We start from the raw sequence: 25,280 nt of genomic DNA, 5'->3' as shown, positions 1-25,280 counted from the left end.
CATAGGTCAGCCCAGGACCTACAGCAAGATGCATGGTGGAGCTGAAGAACAAAGGAAAGACAAAGTGCTTTTACCTCCCTGAAAAACATAGTCACACTATTCATCTTCCCAAACACCCAGCATGCATTGGAAGGTTTGCATGAGGCACGCACAGAGGGGGTTCACTGGGGACTCAGCTCTACTAAGAGCCAAGTGGCAGATCTGTCAGGATCAGCCCTGAGACTGTGGGGTTTCCTCTTTACAGAAGCTTCCAGCTGTGCAGACAGGTCCTGTTGTGGGGATGGTGGCCTTACCAAAAGCCTCACCCAGCATCATTTCCACTGGATCCACTTATGGGTGCTCCCTGAGTGTCTGTCGCTGGCAGATGGCACCTGCCTCTTCCTCTCGCCTCTGGCATCCCCTCCCAGTAGGGCACGTTACCTTGCAGATGACAGCACATGCTGTCATTTGATATAGTAGTGAACCAGCTGATTTCTTGTACACAAAGAAGCAAATTCTCTACTGCAATGCACAGGAGAGATTTCACCCAAATTCATACATCAGGGCAGAGAAGGTGCTCCAAGGGCATTTTCTTTTTTAAAAAAGAAGGTGCTATTACAGCGTGTACTTGGTATAAGTGTAATAAACAGTAAGTATAATTAACACCCTTCCTCCTCCAATTCTGAGGTAAACTCAAATTTCTCCACAACTGCACCGAAAAGAACCTCACGAATATCCACTTTGCCATCTCTAGCATTCAAAAAAATTCATTCCCTGCTTTAGTTATCAGCCTGACCACAAGGAAGCTCTGCACTATGGCTGCTGAAGTCCTTTCAAACACAGCATGCACACTCCCTGCAACATGAAAACTATACCACATTTCCAAATAGCATCACAGGTTGTTTACAGAGACAGGCTGACTAAAGATATTTTTATCTTCATCTCCCAAGACCAATTTATAATTAGTACAGCCTTTGAACAAGACGCACTTGCAGCACAGTATCAACATGCTGACTCAAAATAGGGCTTCTTGCAGTGTTGGTGGCCTCCCCAGGACAGATCTTCTCCATGGCTTTTGGTACAGAGTGCTGGGCCACAATAATAACAGACACAGGCTTGCTGCAGGGCACAGCATGGCCAAGGAGCTGCGCAGTGACGGAAAACACCTTGCAGGTGGAGCTGAGAAGTTTCCCAAGAAGAGGTACTCCTTCTGCAAGAGGACGATGCAGCTGCCACCGCTGCTCTCTCTGGCCTCTGTGCTGCTGGCCTGACGTAAAAAAGATTCTTCCATTTCGTGGATATCCTTGGACTCGCTTTGCTGCGATGCCAACACACAAAAGCTGCTCTACAGAAACACTTCCACAGCACTGACAGCCAGTGTGTTTTCATGCAGTTCACATTACAGCATCCCTCCTGTATCCCCAAAGCCTCCCTACAGCTCTGTGCTCAGCTCAGAGGGTGCCAGCTACAGAGATCCCCTCTGAAGTGTCCCCAAGTGCAGAGTCTCAAACATAGGTGGTTGCCATAATGCTTTTCCACAGCATTCAGATACAACATTCCAGTTAAACAAAGGCTCTCTTGTGGTACTACTGCTTGGCCTGAAATGGGGTGAAAAGAGCATAGCATAGGATATGGCGGCCAGGAAGTTAGGGAGAGGCATGAGGGGGTAGGAAAGCAGAGAAAGGGAGCCAGATGAGAGTGAACAAGAGGCAATCTGGATCGAGCTGCCTCCTCTTCCTTCCAGCTTGGTTAAAGTAAAATACCTAGGCACCCACAAAGCACAGCACTTTCCTTGCCTCTATGCATTTCTGAATAGGAAAGGTGAAGAGCTATAACAGAGCAAGGGAAGCCTCTGGGGTCCCACCTGCTCTGTGGTGCTCCTCCTGTGAGACCTCCCACTCCTCTGGGGGAACAAGCAGGCACCACCCAAAGGGCAGCATCCCAAACTGTCCCCTCCAGAGGGCAAGGAAAACAAAGATAAGGCAAACCTTTCAAGTCTCATTGGTGGAATAATGAAATTATAACTCTTCTGTTTGCCCAGAACCATTGATTGTCAAGGCAGGTAGTTTCACTCAGCAATTAACCTTCCAAAATAAATCCACACAAAAACACACAAAAGAAAAAGGAAGGAGTAAAGTCCATAGACTGCAGTGATATCCACCCTGAATTCTCCTCTTCTTAAAAAAGAAAGTATGTGGGCTTAAATGCAAGGAGAAATATTTATGACAATCTAAACAACCCTCCCAGACATAATTAGCAGTCTCACTGTATTCAATTATGAGGTCACCAAGACTTCTTTATATACTTCACCAATTTTTGCTATGAAAAAAAAAAAGCACCAGGAACCTCACAAGTGAAACCCACAATAAGTTAACTTGGCTTCCTGGACTCCTTTGGCTTCAAATAAGTAAAAACCATTGCCCTTAGGACAAACCAAGTTTGACACCTGCACCCAGGGCACTCTAGGACAGTTTTAACACAAGTGAGGAACCTAATCGAAAGAGTCACTGCAGATGAACTGAGAAACTAACATTGTCCAGTGAGAACTGCTTAATTACATGTGCCCCATGTCCATAAATGAGGGATTTCCAGACTACTGAAGGTCATTCCCCTATGCCAGCTTTGCCCCTCCACCAGGCAAACACTTGCTCTGTTCTGGTGCCAGTTAACCAAAGATTAGCATGATCACCTCCTAGAGCATGCTCTCTTATCACAAAACAACATCGATCTCTGCAAGCAAAACCCCTCGCATTTTCAAGGAAGACAAAATATTAGGTGCATATATGAAAGAGATAGCTCTTACTATCTCCCATACATGGGGTAGTGCACACTTCTGGGCTGTAAGTCAAGGTTTCTGAGACTTGAATTAGCTTTCAGTGCCCCAAAACCAACTGTTTTTGTTGCATTGCTTTGCCTAAACCTTCATGATTGTAACAACTATAATGAAGAGAAATAATCCCATGGAAAATGCTGACCAGTTTCCAAGACAAATAAATAGCTATAAGCTGAGAACAGCTCAGATAGTAATTATAGACAATAGTAAGTTGTGTGGTGCATGTGGAGTAGCCAGGGAGAGTGGATAAACTGACTCTCTCTAATGCAAAGGGAAGCAAGAAGGACACCTTATTACCCCTACAATGCAGATGGGCTACAGCCAGAGCAGTACAAAGGTTGTTTTATAAGTATAACGTGTTGTCTCAAAACAAACCTCTCGTGAATCCATGTGTACTAATCTGCTCTACACAGAACTGGCTCTCTAAGAGAAGCTGTGTCTAAACTTGCCACTAAGTCACCCTCTTCAGCTGCTGGAAAGAAGAGCACTTGAGCCCGTGGTAGTCAACTCAGTTTTCCACATCACCAACACAACTAAACTATGAGCTATTAGGATTTTGGTTTGATTTTATACAACTATTCCTTACAGAAAACTGAATTTTAGAGAATAAAAATCATAATTATTTTGGTTTTGATGTAAAATCCAATGGCTTTACAACAAAAATTCAGTATTTCTGATGACTTGAAGTGTCACTGCAACAGGAACAAGCCAAGTTAAATTGTATACAGCAGCAATCCTAGAAATTTGTGTTCAAACACAGCTAAAATAAAATGAAGAGTCTTGTATTTCTATGATCACCATGAGACTTATGATGACTTTATTCTGATGGGCCACCCTTCAATTAGTGGTGGATATTCTGCTGCAGACTGACAGAAATTTAAAAAAAAAAAAAAAAAGGTGCTCCAGACTGAAAAATAAAGTCATTTTTTCTCCTAGCCATCAATTCTAGCCAGTACTCATTGTGTGCGCAGCACCACAGGGAACAAAGAAGCACAGACCTGGTTTAACTGATTTTCTTTGCTGATTCAGAAAGAAATTGCCTGCTGGCGAGGCTGGGCAGTAGCCATACAACTGAGCTGTTCTATTACTTCTAGACAACCTGTACAACATTGTTTGGAGACTGAAGAATGCCTCAACTGAATTAAAAACAGTTCAATGAGGTAGCAAAATATAATCTTTTGCCTCTGGAAACCTGGGTTAAAAACACAGTTTCAGCCATAGACGTAAACATCATGTGGTCTTAACTGCATAGGCTGCTGCAAACAGGAAAAAAAAACCACCCAAGGAAGACTTCATTTAGATGCAATTGGAGGTGCTGAAGAGACCTTCAGAATTTAAGCTCTGCATATATGAAAAAATTAAATACAAACACAGCAGGGAGGGGATTGATTCAAAGGGCTTGTTCTGGCCACTAAGTCACTCCATGCACTACCTGGAAACAAATCGTCTTAGAAATCAGGACTCTTCACCTTTTTGTCTCTCTTTTCAGTCCTTGGGTTTCAGAAATAAGTCATTGAGTCAGAATCCTCCTATTATTTGTTTCTACCATAAGTTTTATTGTCCTTCCTTCTTCCCGATGTACAGATGCAGCTTCAGCAGTTCCTATTTTCACTCCTTCTGCTTCATCCACCCCGGCATAGGGACATCCCCTCCACTCATAGTTAGGAGGGCTTGTGTAATTGATTGCCCCAAAGTAATTGCCTTCAGCACGGCACTTTCTTCTTAGAGGCACAAAAGCTACCTTGAGACAGGTGTGTTGCCTCTGCCACCCTCCACACTTGTTAGCCAACCTCCCAGCCTCACTTCCCTTCTCCCCTTCAGCACAGGGATCAGAAATACACCAAATGTGCCTTAAACCATAAAAGGTGTTTGCCTTCACCCCATCTTGCCCAGCATGATGCTCAACATACAGATGGAAATTCTTCCTCATGAATTGCACATTGGAGCATGCACAACATGCAATCCATGGCAGGCATCACTTGTATTTAATGGAAATCAGAAGGATGCACAGGCCAAAGCATGGCATGCAGTATTGATTTTCCCACCTGACAAAAGCAAGAGCTCCTCACTTTAGAGGACACCACCAGGAAACCTAACAGGATCTTTGCAAACATATGGGAGCAGCCAGGCATCCTGCTTCATCCCACTTTCATTGCAGGACATTATGTATTATTTACGTACACATTATGTATGTGGCAGACATTTTATATTAATTCATCACCTTTCTACACCAACAAGACAGAACAGGAGAAACACAAAGCACACAGGCACCAACAAGCTGCAGTGTCTGCTGACAGATCCAAACAACACCTCATCATGCGAAATCTCTCTCCAGAAAGCATGGGAAAGCTCTGCACAGACTCAGCCTTTCACATGTGGGAAAGAGTTTATCCTCTAGACAGAAAGATTTGTGTTTTAAGGGTGAGTGTTTCCTCACTCCCAGTTAGAGGCAGGAATGCAACAGCCCTTTCAGTCACCCGCATGCCTTCTTTCATAGCCTAGTTCAGAGAAACCTGCCACTTACTATTGTTAGTTGTTAATGGACCAGCCCTCCAAGCTAATATAGAAGAGATTTGCAGAACAGCATTGGAGGTTTTATGTCTGAATCTGGCAGCAGAGAAGGATTAAAAATGCTCTTTATGAAGACATATGAACATGTGGTCAAAGATAGAACAAGCCTCCTGTAGCACATTCCTGTGATCCACTTTGCTTTCAGAACAAGGTGGTAGACATGGGGATGTTAAGAGTGCATTAATCCTAGGCAAAAAGCCTGCAGTTTCCAAAGGGTAGATTAATTATTAAACCAGCAGCAATAAAAATATTCAGCAGTTCGAGACATGTACCTATATAATAGGCAGATAAATGCTCCAATAACCTTGAAGTTCAATTTATAGATTCGCTCCCTCCTCCCTGCAGGTAGCAACACAGCCAGTTTAAACCCCACCATTTTCATCAATTTCCCTTTCTAAGAATGAATTAGAAAATATAGCTAAGAGGCACGCTGTACACAGTAGTAGCATTTCTCTCCCTCTTTCCACCTTATTTCCTCTCAGACCCCTAAGACCCCTATGTTTACTTCACTGACCAACAAACCAAAGGAGGGATCATGACAATTGTTAAGAGCTTTTAAATACATCTGTTTTCCTTTAAAATAATTGGGATGACAAATACTGGGAGACTAAAGACTAGACTTGTTGGAGTTTGAACAGACACTCCTTAACACCTTTGCCCTTCAGAAGTCAGGTTAGTCACTAGAATATCTGAAATTCAGATATTCAGAATTGGGATGGGCACATATGCCCTCAGGTCATCGTAATTCTGGGGATCTCAGAACCCATGTACTTGCAAAGATCACCCAGTTTTGTGAGTAAAAGCAGAGTATATCCTGTGTTCAGATGAGGAATAGTTGTTATTAACTGATAGGAATTAAGTTTCGCCTCAGCATATTCAACCCAACTGACCTCTGAACTACCCATTTATAGGCAGGAAATGCAAAAAAGCAAAAATAAAGTTTTCCAGCACTGGCTGTGCATTATTGAGTTGAGCAACTCCAGCTAGCAGTATTTAACTTGGTTAAATGAAGAAGCTGGTAGGGAGGCTGGAATCTCATCCATTTCTCAGCCGATTAATTTACTGCATTGTCTCTCAAAGGGAGGAGTTTGAAGTCTCTAATGTGTGTATCACCATACACTGTGAGTATTAAACAGGAGAGGACAAACAATTGCCAAGCTGGCTACCCTCCAGTTGATCATCCTGCTTTGACTCAGATTCATCTGTGAGCTCCTGTTGAAAACCAATTGCTTGTTTAATGGGGCAGAAAGATGAAATCAATTTCAATATGCATCTCTAAAGTGTCCCTCTTATGGAAAAGTGATGCCTGAGGGAGTGAGAGACACATACATTTCCCTCTGATTGTGCCAGTTTCACTTCCAATTTGCTATCCCTACAGGTACCAAATTTTAAAACTGTGTGAAGAAAGAAGTCGTAGCTGCATGCAAACCATCTCTCCTTGGTTCACAGCATTCTCAAGACACAGACAGAACTTCTCCCCAGCCTCCAGGGAGGTGACAGCCATATACCCAAATGAGATTAGTTAACACTGACTCATCAGGTGTTTCATTAAGGAGCTGTGTCAAGGAAGAAACCAAATGCAGTGAGCAATGCTAGCACAAGCTGCTGCACCCTCGGGAAAAGTGGTGACTTCTGCATTGGAGGACATTTCAGGGACAGATCACACTGGTGTGGCTGGGAAAGTCAGCCTAGGTATGCCTCCAAACAAGCAAAAGCCATTAAGTCACACTACCAGGAAATCAGAATCAATAGTAAGGCACACACACACATGATGTGCTTTTGTTCAGGTGAGGAGCACTGAAACCCGATCAAAAGGGATTTGCTGACTGCATTGCATCCCATAATCTTTTTTGATAACTACACTTAAAGGTAACAGCACCCTTTGGAACTTAAACCCTTCTTTCTCTTCTCTTTTAAACACTAAAGTTTCCTAAGTTAAGAAATAACTCCAATTTATTTTCCAACTTGGGAATTAAAACACTGCATTAACAGAGAATTTAGGGGTTTTTATCTTGCTGTTGCATTTTTTATTATGATTTTATGACAAAGTCTGCACACGTGCAATTTATGTGATCCTTTGCTAACATAAGAAACCAGAAAACAAAAAATTATGCTACTTTAGGAAAGCATAAGACAGATCACAGCCTGGACCAGTGGTGAAAATACCACCTCCACAACCCACCCACAGCCTCCCGGTGCTTTCCAGTCACATTTCATTAGCTTGTGGCTAACATACAAAGAAATATTTCTGCGTCACACGGGTGCATATGCACAGGTCTGTGTACCCGCTGTCCAGGCACAGCACAGTGCATAGCTTGACACACAATTTCGGTGTGCCAGCCCATTTTTTGCAGTTATTTTGAAAGGAAACATTCCCAAAGGCATGGTTTGCTCCCTCTCTGTCCCTCACTACAGCACCACCAGCAGTGTCAGGGTGCTTAGTCCTGCTAGAAGCCAGGCAATGCAAATGGGCAGTGGACAGTTTACCCAGGTGTTAATGTTCATCCTACAGCCCTCTGCCTTTTCAGTCAAAGGCTCCAGGTCCACAGAGAAAATATGTGGTGCCATGCCACAGTAAGGAATTTCTGTTGCTTAAGACAAGCTTAAGAGATCATGCATACACAAAAGTCTCCTCTTGTGTCACATGACATGCATTAACATTGCAAAAAGAACCAAGCACTCAAGCATACCAGAATTAAAAAGCCTGTGTCATCTCTTTGTCAACTGACCAGCTGATCTCATGCCATTTTTATCATCACAGGCATAACTAAGTTTTCATTGTGCTTCTTCACCACACTATATTTGGGAGATAAGGTACATAAACAGATTAAATGTTTCCAAATCCTGCAAAAAGTATACAAAAGAATTGAAGAAAAAGCCCAAGCCAGCACTTGGGAATTGGTTTTAGTAAATTCCAGCAGCATGCAGGACAGCAGAAGCAGGGTAGCCAGGCACCTCTCAACTTGGACTTCACAGCTCACAGGCTTTCTAGGAGCTTCCAAAGAAAAGCTCTGACTTCCCATGCAGAGCCTTTGGACTACCACCCTCAGTTATTCCAGATGGAATGAATGAACGAAAGAATACTCATGGGGCTATGAGGTGCAACATGCTGCACGCAAGTATCACCAAATCCCAGAAAATGCTGAGTTGGAAGGATCCCACAAGAATCATCGAGTCCAGGTGTTAGCCCTGCACAGGACCATTCCCCAGAGTCACATCATGTGCCTGTTTCAGGCCATTTTGGATTACAGAGTTTTCTATAAGCCGGTCTCTGGTCACTAAGAACTTGAGGCAGAGGAAGGGATATGAAGGCACTGCATGGGAGACTATGCCAACAATAGATTATATATGCTGTCTGTGTGGGATGGGGAGGTTTTATCCCATGGGAAATTTTAATATATTGACATCTACTTTCACCTCAGTCTGTCCTTGTTGCTTAAGGGTTCCCATGATACAACAGACTAGTTTGCAGTAAAAGAATCTGCAGTGAAAATATGTGATCCAGGAATCAAGGCATGAGAAAAAACACACATATAGCATTTGAAAGTACCACATTATCTCCAGAGACCACAGATATTAAATTTGATCCAGAACAAAGCATTCACAGTTTCTCCAGCACGGGAAGATGCCAAAGAAGTCAAACATTTTCTGTAGAAAGTTCTATCTCACGGTATAGTTTTAAAAGAAGAAATGTATATATGTACTTATTTTTTAGGCAATCCTCCCCTCCTCTAATACACATCCCCCCATATGCCATACTTTCCACTTAGTGCTTCATCAGTCTGCTGCTAATATTTCAGAATTCCAAATAAAAAAGACCATGACTTGCCATTAAAAATAGTTGAGTGAAAGAGTCTTTTCCCTTCCCTAACCTTTCCATGGGAGGGTGGTCAGCTCAACTGGCACCCATACACACACTATTCCTCACCCATCTTTTTTTAAACTTCCTTTAGTAGGGTCCAAAGACTGTAGCCATATCAGACCAAGGTTGTGTCCCTCCATTAGAAAACTTTATACTTCAAGAATTCAGTTTTCATCAGAGAACGATGCTCAGATTTTTTCCCTTTTGATTTTGCTCCATCTGAAGCATATGCTGAAGTACACAGGAAACTCATCTACATAGAGTTCATCCTGAAGGCACACAGACATTGTGGTATGAGAAGGAAAGAGCACATTACTGGTTATGTTTCTCTTATCTGCACCACTTCCACTGCTGTTGCAAGAACACAGTAATCCTAAAGTGGATCTGTTATAAAAAAGAGCAGAGGAACTGACAGTGTAATATTTCAAGAGGTACTTTTGATTTATTTTGATTAAGCCACATCACCTTGCATGGCTGATTTTGTGTGCAATTACAAAACCAGCTAAACTGGCAAAATTCAGGAGGTGGCAACATGTGGCAGAAAATTCTGACACTGGCAGTGCTTTGAGGGCTGTGATGTGTCACCACACCTTTGCTCTGTTTTCAAGAGATAGTGCTGGTCAGGATGCAGTTTGTCACCCCATCACAAAAGTCCACCTTCCTGCATTCTCACCTCCCCTGACATTTACCTTTGGCATTTGCATCTGTTTGCTCTCTAATTGGATATTTCAACAAAAGAGCACAAAATCTGCTCAGCAAAGTGAGTTTTTGTTTATTCATTGGCTGAACACAGTAAATGTCAAAGCCAGCAGAGAGAAAGTGGCTACCAAGAGGGATGTGGGTGAGCAGGGTGGCTCTTTCTGACATCAGGAGCTGATGGGAGATTCCCCCAGGGTTCACCAGGGGAGTTAGGGTGTAGTTACAAGAGTGCAAACCCAGTTCTCCTACATGGCGATCGCAGTAACAGGAACACTATATCCAATAATTACTGAACATCAGCCTCTCACTGGGATCACAGTTGCAGTACAGTCCCCATGCAGTAACACTTTTCCTTGAAGTTCTCCAGGGAAACACCAGTACTCTGAGGACCACACTAGTGGATACATAGGCAGCAGTTCTGCTGTCCCCTAGACCCACACCACACTGACAGCATCCCTCTCAACATGTACCTGTGCTGGGGCAGGATCAGACAGTTTCATAGGTAACCACATTGCTGCCAGCCTCTCCAGGTACAGACAATATGGGACGGCTTTGCCAACCATATCCTATTCCTGTCCTAATCCACAAATTTGCAGGACAAACAGAAAATTGAAGTTTTGACAATTTGTATGTCTAGGTTCCTCAAATATGTAAGCTTTTAAGTGAAATTAAACCTAAAGCATTTTACATTGAATGCCCATCTTGAAATTTTCTCAAAGTTTACATTTCAAAAGTACCATTTCATACCAATTACAAGTTGTACAAGTGTAACTGTCATGCACTATTAAAACAAAAGACAAAGATTATTCACTTTGGCATTTAGCCTTCTTGCAGTAGTAATTTAAATTTAAGTCACTAAAATCCTATTTGAAATTAGAACTGAGAGTAACATTTTGCAGATCAGTATTCCAATTCAGAAGCATCAGGAAAAATTTGTTTTCACATAAATCTTAGTGAATACTCCTAATACATTATAGCAAGTGTTGTAGCGTACCTTTCTCATAGATATCTTCTCCAAAGAACAAGCACTATTCTGTTCCATTGTTGAGAAAGCAAAACTCACTCTTTTCAGTACTACCATTTATAACAAAACAAACAGGACATAGCTGAAGCCTAAACACATAAATCCAGAAATTTCCCTTTGTATTTCCTATTTTACACAGTGTATTTTAAAACAGAAACGGATATGCTGTAGTCAGACGTTCTCAGGCCGTCACCTAAATAGCAATCAAAAATTAATTCAGCAAGCAGAAAAAAAAAAAAAGCAAAAGAGAACAACAACAATCCACCCCCAAACAAAACAAACAAATAAACCCCCAAAAACATTGTGACAATACCAAAGACTTTGCAAATGCTCTGAGCAAGAGACCAAGCTCATATGATCTGGTCAAACAATTCAGTGCAGAGAGCATCTTTCAGTATCTTTATCCTGGACACAAACATCATCATGTGTGCCCCTCAATTCAAGACCTAACCTTTTTTTTATCCCAAAAGCAAAAAATAAAATTTAGTCTTGATGAAGGGTAAAATTTACTGAGTAAAACTGATGGGACGGCGAGAAAATGACCTTTCAAAGTTATTGTGTCTTTCTGATACTGAAATATCAGATTGATGGTCTGTATTTCTGCTGTTCAAGGTTAGCACTGCCAAGTTCATGATCACAATGTTTTACTCTGAATCACAGATTATTTGTTGTTTTTGGTGGACTGGAGGGTTCTATTTATTCACTAATTTGGATGTTGCCGAGAAAAGCCAGCTAGAAAAGGGGAAATCTCGTAACCAGGACCTGATCATATTTGGTTCTCCAACTAAGCTTTAGAAGTTTTAAATAAATCTAAAGCCAGTATTCTCAATCTCAAAGCTTAAATAAGTGAAGTTAAAGCCATACAGACCTCTGTAAATTATTTTTAAGAATCGTTTTTCTCTGCTGCCAGTTTATCCATTCTTCTCAAAGTCTAGTTAGTCAGCGCCTGGAAGAAGTGGAAGGTCTCCATCTGTTACTACTTCAAAGACAGCTATCCTGAGAGGAAATGTCAACCTGTCCAAGACATATGTTTCTAAACATATTAGACCTGCCGTCTCTGCCAAGATGCAATTAAACACTATCTAATCTTTAAAAAGCCTGCAAGAAATAAGTTTTAAATCCCACACTGAAGAATGACCTGCACTGAATAAAGTCAAGCTACATGGTGACTTTTAACAGCCTAATCTGTTTACACTAAGAGAATTTCCTGACCCAAGGTTCCCGCAGTAAGCTTGCAAGGATTGATTCATCTGCACTACAAGCAAGCCACAAGGGCTCTTAAACTGCTTCTACAGCAGGGCATTATGGCAGAGCAAGTTTATTTCATGGCCCTGGCAGTCTCTCCTTGACTCCAGAGGCACCCACTCCTTCTCTCCTCCTTTGTCTGCCCCTGTTTATTCAATCCGGAGGTGAGCTTTTGTGGGGAGAAAGACCAGGGGAAAACTGACTTAAAACCAAATGAAACAATAAGCAGGTTTCTGCTTGTTTACACCCTTGAATCACTGTAGAGTCAGCAGTAGGTGGGAGCACCAGCCAGGGCAGGATGGGCATACCCAGAACAGGAGAGCCAGGTCAGCTTAGGCTGTCCCTGAGCTGCTGTGAGATTCTCCCACAGGGCAAAAGCTCCAGTCAGTTCCTGCACTGTCATTTTGAGATTTTGACTACTCCCAGCAATCAGGGCAGAAAAGATCAGACACATAAATAAAAGGTCCTCTCCTGCTTGGACAGGCAGGTGGGTTATTTCTCCCAGAAGTCCACTCCTGAGTGTGCTGCCATGGGCAGAGCCACACTGCAGCTGTTGGCCTTCAGACAAGTAGCACTGGCCAAGCAGGACATGCCTCAGTGGCCTGAAGGAGGGACAGAGACTATGGGTAAATAAATGTTTCCTAATCAGAACAGAAATCAAACTCAAAGCTGTCCTGGTAGAAAAACGCACTAGTATGTACAGTGCAAGTCCCACTAGGCACTAAAAAAATATCCCAGCCAGGATCCCAGCAAAAGACAGCACTGAGACAGCAGTACTATTCACATTAATACATGCTAGCATGACATGCTGCCAGCTTTGTCTGGCCATCTTTTTGTTTCCAAAATAACTAGGACATGAACTCTTTAATTGCTGCTATTATTCTTCATTGGATAGGAGCAGATTCCTTATTTTAGAAAAGTAACTGTCACACTGTCTCCTATCAGCAGCATGAGAGAAGAGGCAGCTGTGGTACATACTGTATATTCTATTTTCTTTCTTCTCCCTCTTTGGGTCACACACTGGCTATTCTTTTTCTCTGTTTGGCACATGTTACTGACCCTAGACCCACACAGAACACTTACTCTAAGGAAAAGATCACCATTAAAGAAAAGGTCAGGAAAGAAGGAAAGGCACCTGCACAAATACTTTTTTATTGAAATGCAACACTCAGTCAAAAAGGATGAAGTTTTCTCCTTAAAAAGTCAAATCCATCAGGTTAAAGGTTTACAAGATGCAGATGGAATTTTGCGTATTTTCTTCCAGACTTAGCACAGACATTAACAAAAAAAATATGCAGAATGGGACAACACTTTAGGCTGATTCACATATCTAAACTAGCACACGACATCTGAAAAGACTCATATGGGTAGAGTCAAGGTTGATATAATCAAAGCTTCTCCTGCCCAGGTTCCAAAGCACTGGAGTGCAGCAATTGAGTTTCTCTGTTGTAAAGATACAAGAGAAGCCATTTTTTCCAACAGATGACTAACGCTGACAGCTTTATTTATTTATTTAACTTTCAAAGCAGAGTCATTTTTAATGGATCTATAATTCAAAATCTCTTTAATTAATTTTCCTCAAGCTTCCTAGAAATACAGATTTGGCTTTCTGCATTGAAAAACAAGTCAGTCAAGCTCTAAGCAGAAAAAAAAAAAACAACAAAAAAACCCCGAACATTTTAAAGTCAAAGCTATAAATGAAACAAAAATGGGATTTTATTAGGAACGCTGGTTGCAATTTCACCACATAAGCTACTTCCAGCATTATACAATCTTTTTAAGTTGCTCTTATTTTTCCTTCCTGCCTTCTATCCATTTTTACTTGCTATAATAAAAAACACTCTTCCCTTATATTGCTTTTTGCCTCACCACATTATTGATTCTGCTTCCTGCGTGTTTTTTGTTACTTTTCTTTTTTCTGACTCCGTAAACTTAGTGCTCTATATCCAGAAGACAGCTATGGTGCCTACCAGGACAGGACTGAAATCTGAGAGGTAGGAACAGTGGAACTGGAAAAGGTCCCTGAAGAGCTGACAGACTGACACTTTGTTCCTTCTGGACAGCAGTTTCACATCAAGCAGAACACTCTAAGGATTTGTTTATTTAATTATTTTGGACAACAATCCCTGGTGCTTAAATGTCTATTGAACTCAATGTTGCACAGAGAGAAGGGCCTCCTTGTTCCTCTAAGGAATTAATCTCAAGTGTTTGGATAACAGATAGTACATAAAGTAACCTACTTATGTCTTAGTACCAGGGCACACAGGTCTTCCCGTGTGCATTTTTAACAAAATCATCAATTATAGTGTACAGCACTCCAGCAGAACTTGCCCTCTTCTACTGAACCAAGGCACTTCTTACGTCCTTGTTGAGCCGAGGCATGCACAAACACTATGCTCCACTGCTGCTTCTGCCAGAGAGATTATTCCCCTCAGAGAACAAACAACAGCAGAATGAAATGTATGTCCTTAACCTAATATATTGAATACGTGAGGTAAGCCACTGATGGAGATGTATTTGCACTTAAATGCCTGACTGCATGGGAGAGGACTGAGGCATCACTTTACAAGACAGTAGTTTGCTGTCCAAGAGGGTTGGCTTTGCCATGGGACTAGGACAGAAAGCTGGGAGGAGAAGCCACAAGAATTGTTAGCCTGTCCTGAACTCCTCCAAACACAAGGCAGTTAGAGAGAAATGCTGGGACATCCAGGACCTGGGGAAATCAGCCAGAGAGGTACAGGAACATGCATCCAGAATTTCTGATGCAAGTACTGAACCATGCTTCCTGCCACAGTTCAGCACAGACTCTCTTCATCAGGGGACATATTTCCAAGCCACTGAACCTTCTTTGAACACCCTTTCTCTCTAAGATATCAAGTCTAAATTCAAGATTATCTACAGTTGAAAGACTCCTTACTGAATGTATGTACTAAAGCAGACACATAACTCATATATGCAAAACTGGAGTAGTGATTGAGAAGATTTGCATATCATTCATTAGACTTCAGTAAACTGATTTCTTCTCTCACAATTCATACCATAACCAGAATTCAAAGAATGTGAATAAACAAGTTTCCAAGATACTAGCAAGCACTTAGGTCTCAACTTATCTGTAAAAACTACGTAAGTGTATGAACAAGTAATTTAAAAAGGGACCAGATGTTCTCAAAAGACAAAAACATAGCTCATACTTCTAGGTCCACCAGTAATTGCAGTATAAGACTTACAAACAAATTAATTCACAATGCAACTTCGAGCAGGTTTTTTTTTAAAAAGAGAAAAATGAGTGACATGAGCACACTGTAGACTGACAACAAATGAAACAAAGAATTAAAACAAAAGTGAACTTTTTATTGCATCTGACTAAATAATACGCTCTTGTGGAATTACTGCAATGAGCACTGCCTGCACATTTCATGCTTTGAGTGAAATTTAATTAACTTGAACTAGTAAAAATCCCACAGGGTTATGTTATTTGTAAGTGAGAAAATAGGAGTCATGTTTGCGTGACTGGGGGTGGAAATTTGGCTAGCCTTGTTAAACTATAGTTCCTCTTGAAAGACACATAAATATTTATGTGAATTTGTGTGCTGACATTTGTTGCCGGACTTGAATATTCAAAGTCACTACAGATAACTTCTAAATGTACCTTCCTCATACCCATGGCTTTTCCTCTATGCACATCCTGTTGCCATAACTTGGCTTACATTTTCCTGAGGAGCTAACCTGTAGGGAGAGGCAGGAAAGGGAAGTAAAGCACTATTCATTCCTAGGTGATTTATGAACCTGTGTGTGTTTCCTTTTGCAGCAGAAAGTTGACACATGCACACAAGAAAAATGTGCATATGCCTGTGCTCTCACTGGAAGAAGCATCTGGGGAAAAAAAAAAATCCAGCCCTTTATGCTGTCTGTCTTAAGGGCGACTCTTGAGAATGTTGCTGCCCATCTCATTTCCAACACTATCCCATCCTGTTTTCAAGTTCTGCCAAGTGCAGGGACACAGACAAGGAACAGGGTAGCTAAAACTCAGTAAGGCAACATTCATAGCATAATATGCTTTATATGTACTACTTCTCTGTGATGCTCTCTGTAACAAATTCAGTTTCCTGCTAGGAAAAAAGTAAAGAGAAAAGCTCCTCTTCATTTCCTTTCAAAAGCAGTGAGTTTTCAGCCATGCAATAGGGATGAGCAGACCTATGACTCTATTTGACATTGCTCAGATTAAAAAAAAGCCAAAAGAAATTAAAAAAAAAAAAATCCATAAAAATGTAATTACAATCCTGAACAGATACAGTTACAAGTATTTGCACGACAGAAGGTAAGATTTGGTATACTGAGCATACCCAAACTGCTGGAGCTGGTCTGGAACAATTAAAAGACAGACAGTTTAAATGATAAAAATGCAAGCTGTGTTCTGAACTGGGGAAATTGCAAGTGTACTCTAATCTCATTTGATTGTCATCATCACAAGTGTAACAACTGCAGTGTTCCATCTTAATCGCATTCCCAATTGACCAGTCATATAAAAAGTACCTCAAATAAAATTATTTTCTTGGGCTTTTTGTCACATTGACAACACACATGATTTTCAGAAACTGAAATGGAAAAACTGATTAAAATTAGATTCTGTTGCAATTCCTGCATTAACCAAACATCTAACCTGCCAAGGAGCTTTAGAAAGATATTCCTTTTACTCTCCTTTAAGACTTTGTGTAAATTAACTTCAAATCGGCTGCCTAAAATGGAACAGTTTTTCCAGGATTCAGGACAATGCTTCAAGGGCATCTCTGCTCCAGAATACAGTGTGTAGGGTTAAAGTTAGGATGAGAGTCCACACCCTAATGGCAGACACTGTGTCCCTTAAAGAGCTATGCCCACTCTGCCCATAAGAAAAGGAAATTCAGGGGAAGTACTGAGGTGAAAGAGGCGAACAGATTATGAGTTGTAATTTGATCGTAGTGAGGAAAGCAGTGTAGATCAAGGAAGATTTATACTTATAAGAAGAGTACTGTAATTCCAATAACCTTTTCCACTCTTGCATAAATTGAGCCCCCAGGCATTTGATAAAAGGCATGCCTTGTGCTTTTTTGAACAGCTGGAGAGCTCCTACTGCATACTATTTTTTTGACAGTTCTCGCACAAAGCTATCCAAAATGTAGCAGTACTGTTTCCAGAAACTCACATCCTATCTCAATGTTGGAACAGTATGTGGTTGCTCTTTAAACAAAGTGGTTCTGTATCATTTAACAATTAATTGTCACTTTAAGGTGAGCCAGTTAAGATTTTTCGTTCAGTGGATCCCTCTGTGATCACTCCTACCAGATCTGCGTCAAGTGACTCAGAGAAGGGAAGGCTGGTTACATAAACAGAAGGTAGGTGGCTTAAAAACCTTGATCTTATCAGACCTGTCAGTGGAGAGAACTGACATTACTGCAGAGCTAACTCACATGTCAATGCACTGGAAAGGAGTCAGATGTTTTCCTCTGATTTAGGAACGCTTTGCAGAGTTATTTATTGAGCCAGTTCAGATTACACAGAATAGCTTCAGAGCCTGCGGTTTCCAGTGCTTCACCTGCCTTGCCTGGCCTTGGCTGTGCTTGTTACTGAAGAGTCAGGAGAGGAAAACTAAGAAGAAAATCAATTGTAGACTTGGAATGCTTCAGGATCTCAGAGCCTATATGCTCCTCTGAGGGAGGGGGTGGGGAAAGAAAAAAAGAAAAAGAAAAAAAGATATAAATCTCATGCTTTATATTAACACCTGACTGGAAGAAAAATTATTTTACAAATCCGACATCACTACAGCCGAACACCCAGAGGCTTCCATGCTCCATTGTGGCACCTGCTCATTCTTCAGCCTGAAGCAAACTTTCTAGCACACCCCTCTAGCTTTCCAGGATAAATGTTAAAAAAAAAAGTCTTAAGAAGCCATGTTTAGCCTCTCAGATCATTGCCTGTGTAACTTACAGGAGTAACAGGTTAGACTGACCTAGCTATAAATGAGAAAGACACATCACAGCTGGACATCTTAACCAGCCTGAAAGCCTTTGCCAAGCTTCTCCAGGCTTTTGAAACACCTACGATTTTCAACAGTGTTTCTATCTTTTTTTCTCCCAACAGTGAAAGAGAAGCAACTCTGCTACTGTGCATCTGAGGGACACCCCTGCTTCCTTGCTCCAACCTGAGATGTCGTCTCCTTTCCAGCAAAGCTATTTCCAGAGCTTATTTACTGGTTCATTCAAGTCTAGACATCCTAATTTTGCAGCATAATCTGTAGCTCAGTCACCCATGAAACTGCTGAACAGCCTGCAATTGTGTGCAAATCCACACCATGGCTGAGCTCAGGTACAGTCATTAGTGATAGCACATAGCACTTTAATGGGAGGCTCCTTAAACCTGTCAGTAGCATTCGCCAGAAAAATATATCTCTTCCTCTCCTCTCCCTTAAATAGTTTAATTAATACCATCATCCTCGCTTCAGCTCCAGAAAGTGACAACAGCAGGGACACTGGCAAGGAAACAGACATAGCACAGGATGTGAACAGCTCTAGGGAAACTCTTGCTTCCCTTCACTCATTTAAAGGCCCTGCCTGGTGTGAGCCCACATTCCAGCTCTATCCCCCAAGCTTAGACAGCACAAGAGACACTGTGCCCCGCAGCAGATCTCCAAAGGAAGCAGGGACAAGATCAGAGGGCACATACCACTTACAACAGCACACTTGGTCTTCTCCAGAGGGAAGATGAGTGTCTTGCCTGGCAGAGGGCTAAGGAAGACATTGGGTCCAGCCTGACTTGGTCAGCAGCATGTGAGAGGAGAGGGCGTGCATGGAACAGGGAGGGGGGAACTCCTGCCCTTAGCCATGAGACCTCTTGCATCAGCTCATGTCAGCGAGCCCTAAGGAAGGGATCTGTGCTGAGTCAGCTGCAGTATATGCCCTTCTCCACAAGGATACAGGAAAAGACTGCCCTGCTGTCAGGGCCAAGGCAATGACCCACTGAGACTAAAGTGATCCAGAAGCAACACCCTCCCCACCTTCAAGATTATCAGATTTGCTTTCTCCCGTGACTTCCACATTTCCCTAGTGTACTTTGTCCCACGAGTTGCAACCAGTAAGCAGAGCTATTTGCAGTCAGTGGCATGACTCACCTGCTACAGGAGTCCAGACACTAGCAGAGGCATTACTCAGGTATGTGCCCCTGCTTAGGGCTCCCTCACCTCTTCCCCTCCCTCTCAGCCTGTCCAAAGGAAAACTCTCAGGATCGGCTTAGGGCTTTCCACCTCAATGGCTAAACTCAAACTCCTCTTCTTCAGCTCAGCAGGAGGTTATGGTGCTGTGCATCCAGCTGTGCTGAGCTAGCAGGTACAGAATGCCCATCCTTCCTCTCTGGATGTGCATGCGGCAACAAATACCAGAACAAAAGGTACCCTCAGGCTGTCCCCTCCAGCCCCCCCAGTCTACACTCTTTTCTACATTTAACTGCTGGGCAGGCCATACATCCCCTTCCAACCACTGTGGCCAGTGCTCCTTAGCACCCTTTCAGCACTTCTCTCTCCAGGAGATTTTGCTGCTGGTCCCAGTACACTCCTCCAACGAGGGGTGGCCCGTTTCTGCAGAAATCTGCTCAGCAAATATTGCAGGGGACCTCACCGGCATATCACAACAGGCAGGTCTAGCTCTGTGCATTGGATGACTGCTCGGTGTGGTGCACTGGGAAGTACTTTATCCTCCAGGAGCAAAGCTTCCTTGGGAGCTTGCTGGTGCCTCACCACACAAGATGTGTGCCAGCTGACGAGGAGCACAGGAACCCACTGAAGATTGGTACCAGGCAGGAAACCAGTTCTGGAAGACAGAAGCTCCTTATGTTCCACATCAGCATGAAACAAAAGCCTTTCAAAGCTGTGTGTGGTTGTTCAGTGGAAAAGGATTTGCTGCCTTTCATTTTCCTAGATGATGCAAGGACCCACAGCACCCAGGTTTATTGCTCCTCTGCTTCCCTCCTTCACACCAAGCATGATCAACTGCTAAAAGCCTGTCTCGATGCAGCTTCACTAGAAATTTCGCTTGAAACACCTTTTCCAACAAAACTGCAGCAGCAGCAGGAAAACTTTTCAGTTTAATAAATCAACATCCAGAAGTGGTTTCTTTAGATAAGCTCTGAACAGCTCCAGGCAAGAGGCTGTACTTGGAGGCCACAAGAAGTGAGCTCACCCCAACATCGAGGAAAGCCTGCAGAGGAGAACAGGCAGCTTGGGCTCAGTGCTGTGCCTCCACAGAAGACAGGCCTCATTCCTGGGCTCACTTAGCACCTTTGGGCAGACAGGTAGGAAAACAGTACTAGGCTATAAAGAGGAGTGTGGTTTGAATAGCGAAGGCAACTCAACCTTGGCAGCCCTGTGTTTTAAATAAGACAGCACTTTGGTGCTCTTCCCACTCCCAAAGCATTCAGAACTGTTATTTACAATTTCCCTTAGGCAGGCCATAAATCCAAGATCAACTAGCAAGCTCAACACAGCGTAAAAGGATCCCAGTGGCACACTAATTACCTTTGCAGGCTATGCAAGCCTATACAGTTTGCTTCTGCACAGTAGCTTTGGAAACTTTGGCTAATGACTGTGACTAGCAGATCAAACTTTCCACTTTCTATTGTTCTGTTCAGGGCAGCCAGCCGGGAATTCAGGGGCAACAAACCTCCAGGGGAAGAAATCAAGGCCATTAAGGGAAAGGGAAGAGGGGCTATGAATCATAATATTACTCTGCACAGGAATGCAATGGCATGCTATGGCCTCCAGCAGAAATGAAAAGATAGTAAATCCAGATTGAGAGGAAGCCTAATAGATTACAAGGGCTAAAACCAAAACCACCACCAAACAAAAAAAACTATTACTCCCATTCTCTTATGACTTCAGGGATTGCTTTTCTCCCGCTACTCTACACCAAGGTGACAACCTTTTTTTTTGTTTTGTTTAAATGAAAGTTTTTAATACAGTAAAAACCCACTCCCCTCGTCTCCTGAGACAGAAGGCCAGAAGACTTATCAGAGGTGCAGGTGCTGCATCTTTCACATTTTCTCACTTCCATGGAAATGAGCTGATGTTCAGCCTGCAGCTAATTTCACACAGATCTCTCCTAACACCTACTAGCTCTATTTATGTGTTCTCTATGCAGACAGCAGTGGTTATAGCAAACACCTGGGGGAAGTAAGGACAAAATATCAGACTCAAATCATTGCTCTGGACCAAGAAGAGCATGAAGTAACCAGAATATGCCATTTTCTGAATGAAAGCCTTGGATGGCAAGCTATTGTCTGGTTTAAGGCAACACAAACACTCTTTCACTCCAATCATAAAAAGGTCTGTAACGAAACATTTACTTAGTTGGCATTTCTGCATGCAAATCTTAGTTGCAATGACTCTCTTAAAAAAACATCCACCAACCAAGAAAATCTAACATGTTGCATTGGGCTGCGAAAAATTCCAACAAGCCTGTTATCCAGCTGAATGTTATACTGGTAATGGTTGAAGCCCCCTCCCATGGGAACCACAGATTAAATTACTTCCCAAAAAAACCTATAAAGTCTTCAGTGGTAGTTTTGGGGTCTGGTGAAAAATTCTTACTAGAGATTACATAAGCAAAGGCAAGAAGAAGGAAAAAAGCCACGTATCTTGGATTCCATATCAGGTATAACAAAGTAGTGCAATACAGAACAAACTCCTGTCTCCTGCAGTCAGGCCATTTCCCCTTGGTGCAGACCAAAACCAAAACAAAAACTGGGGAACTTAATACTACAAAATACTCCATACAAAGTAACGATATTGTGCTAAATCTTGATGGGTTGGATGCCATCTACAATAGGAAATTAATAAAAGTTTATGAAGATCTGTACAGCAACTTCCAGGATATAATTAGATAATACTTTTACAGAGCCATAATAAAGAGGAGGAAGTTTTGTGTTTTCCTCAGTTGGTGTGGTACTACCTGTTAATTACAGATAGCTAAGGAAGCAGAAGATGATCTCTGGAACATATCCAAGGGACACAGATTAGGCTGATGGCATGTATGTACTCTCCATTCATGTACTCTCCAAAGGCAAGGCCTCCCAAAGGGGTTTTCAAATGTTTTGGCTACAAGTTTACTAGTCACCTCACATATAAGCATGTAGATATTTCTTACAAGCTTTCCCTCAAGTTTCTCTCAGAGATTTTTTTTTCCCCTCATGAAACAGACAGAAACAACAACAAGAAGTTGATAAAAGGACTTCAGGCACTTCTCACATATTTTTGCTGTAACTTTACAATCCTGAGGCAGGGACACAGGATATCTTGCTCCAAATAACAGAGGAAATTCTGAAAACGTGCCAGAGTACATACTGCTAGAGACAGCAGAAGTGGCAAGTCTCCTACTGAGCTCAATACTGCAAGGTGAAATCTACTCCTCTTACACATTATGGCTATGACATGGATAACTTCTAGGTTTAAATAACAACAGCCAAACCCAAACCATCTTATAACTCTTTTAAAATGAGCTCTGAGACAGCTTCACAGACTGCTCCGTAGCAACCTAAAGAGAAAGCTGCAAAATCCCTACCTCTTATACCAAAACTCAGGCTAAAGCTTTTTCAGTCCATATGATCCTGGTTTGATCTGTTTGAACAAAAGTGGGAAGCCAGAGAACAGCAAACCACTTATTGGATAAAGTTACATTTGTATGGGTGATGAAGGTATACTCACGCAGTGCATACAGGGAGAGGACTATTCCAGCCAGGCAAAATCCCTCGAAAAACCTGAGTGTGCTGAACATGGTCACATTCACTGAGAGTGCCACAGTCAGTCCAAATATCAAAATGAATATGACAGAGAAGAGCAGCACAGGCCGTCGACCAACCCTAAAAATAAGGAAGTATGGAGAAACAGTTAAAAGCCAGGAGGGACATAATGCTAGATCATTAAAACTGGCAAAGAAGGGAACAAGTCATACAATCCCTTCCAAACATTGCCATCAATTTTTAATGCTTGTTTCAGTCTTCCAATTTTTTATTTTATTTTTTTCTCACTAAACCCCAGATTTCTCTGCCAGCTTTGCATTGACAAGTTCATTTCAGACGGGATTAAGCAGAGACAGCACACTGTATTACTGCTTGATTTAACCAGCATTTTCAAAACACCAAAGATAAACAAGGAAACATCTAGGAACTAGCACAAAGCCATAAACAAGTTCCTTGGAGATGAAAAGCAACTCCTCAGAGTTTTCTGTAGTAGCATGGGAGAGTATATGGTATTATATGCTATATGGGATAGTACATTATTAGCTGCAGGGGCCTCCTCTTCCCAACAGACATGTGCTTCTCAGCCCCATCTGCAAGAGCAGGTGGCTCAAAAAAACTACTTTTCTTGGTCTCATTGTTGCAGGTAAGACTAACAAACATGGACCGAGCACCAAACAGAACTCACGTCACTTCGCTGAGCCTCAGAGAGCTGAAAGTAACACTCACAAGAAAACTGTGAGCTTCAAGTCCCTCCACTTGGTATCCCTACAGCAGCTGCAGAGACCCACAAAACCAGCCTGACTGGAAGGTGAGGAATAAACCACTCCAAAAATAATTTCAGGCAACAGGGACATGAGGACTTGCAGCCCTCCTTTGCAGCTGCAACCTCTAATTGCATGTGTTGGTGCAGTGCTGACAAGGAGAAAGAATTATGCTGCCACTGAACGTGGGGGCAGTCGCTCCAGAGTTTAGCTCTTTTATGTTCAAGGAACATGAGATTTTTACATCTCTTACTCATATGCTTAGTGTTTATAATTTCCCCTTCTCCCCCTCTCTTCCTGTGCAAGGAGAATGATACGAAGCACCAGAGCGCATGGCTATTTTTAAGCAAAAATTGGATCATTATGTGGAGGTTTCCAAATTTTTTTCAACTTGTCAACTCCCACAAGTTTTCCAGTGGAACTGAGGATCCCTTTTAGTCAGCTCCATATGCCATTTCCACAAAGAATACATGAACTTGCTTTTCGTAGGCAGCTTTCACAGACCCATTCAAAGCAGTCTGTCAGCTGCAAGCCAGCCATCAGGTTGAATGTCAGCACAATAAAGAGCATTTAAATCTCACAACTTAGTCCAGCTTCACATACTGTAGCACTTCTATTCAATTATTTCAGCAGATTGTTACCAGCAGTTATTAAACACATTATATATATGCCTTCATAATTCGAACTTTGGGGTTTGCATTACTTAAAATGGACAAGATCCATAAAATAGGGAGAAAAGGGCTGAAAAGGAGACACTGGTATAATTTTTTACATTTTTGGGAACTAGAAGAGTGCACCAGTCATCATTCAGGCTTTTTCAAAGTCACACCTAAGAAAGTGATGTCATGGCTCCTTGCATGAAAACAGATTTACTATAATTTTCAGCTGTAGCATCACCTGTGGGGCACCTCAAAGATGTAAATTGCTGGCATTAGCCATTCAAAGTTTTTAAAAAAGAACAATGTTTAAAAACAGAACCAACGTGCAAACTGAAGACAGCATGGTCAGAGCAGGCTGCTTTCCATCAGCGTACAAGCCCAGCCCACCAGAAGAAGAGCTGCTGTTGAGCTGAGGGTGGGAGCATAACATCACTGGATTGGTGATGTGGAATGCACTGGGGACATGCTGGACACGGGGGCAGTTACTGCTGTGTGTGCTTCAGATTTTATATTTACCGGAACACAAAGCACTTGGGCAGGGAAGGGAAGTACCTCACATGAAACCCTGAATACAGACAAAAAGCCAATGAACTTTGCGTTATCAGCAACCTGCACAGACTTTTGCAGCCCCAGTTTTGTTATGCCAAGCTGTAATTCATACCAATTAGTATTTGTGGAAGTGTTTTGCAGATGAAAGGCATTATGCAAACCCTCAGAATTAGGAACTTAATTCTCATCACAAGCCTGACCTGCCATTCCCTGATGTTGATTGAAAAAGACCTCATGCTTAGCATACTTCAGTTCCCTTCTTCCCCTCCTCCCATCCTCTGTACTTGAGGTTATCCATTATTAGGATGCAGAATTTCTTCTACCATTATACCAGTTA

General features: G+C 42.2%; 1 protein-coding gene across 4 annotated transcripts in view; it reads right to left on the bottom strand.

The window, feature by feature from the left end:
* The window catches only part of SLC22A23 (solute carrier family 22 member 23), a 111,753-nt gene that overhangs the window by 66,146 nt on the left and 20,327 nt on the right, over positions 1–25,280 (bottom strand). For all 4 annotated transcript variants that reach the window (XM_051799072.1, XM_051799070.1, XM_051799071.1 and 1 more), the window contains exon 3: positions 22,940–23,094. In XM_051799072.1, the coding sequence (XP_051655032.1) occupies positions 22,940–23,094 (155 nt within the window). The remainder of the gene's footprint in view (positions 1–22,939; positions 23,095–25,280) is intronic.

Source organism: Manacus candei, unplaced genomic scaffold (assembly GCF_025592945.1).
Source record: "Manacus candei isolate 608988 ecotype Guabito, Panama unplaced genomic scaffold, ASM2559294v1 h1tg000049l, whole genome shotgun sequence".
Taxonomy (NCBI): domain Eukaryota; kingdom Metazoa; phylum Chordata; class Aves; order Passeriformes; family Pipridae; genus Manacus; species Manacus candei.
This window is presented reverse-complemented; position numbering and strand designations above follow the sequence as displayed.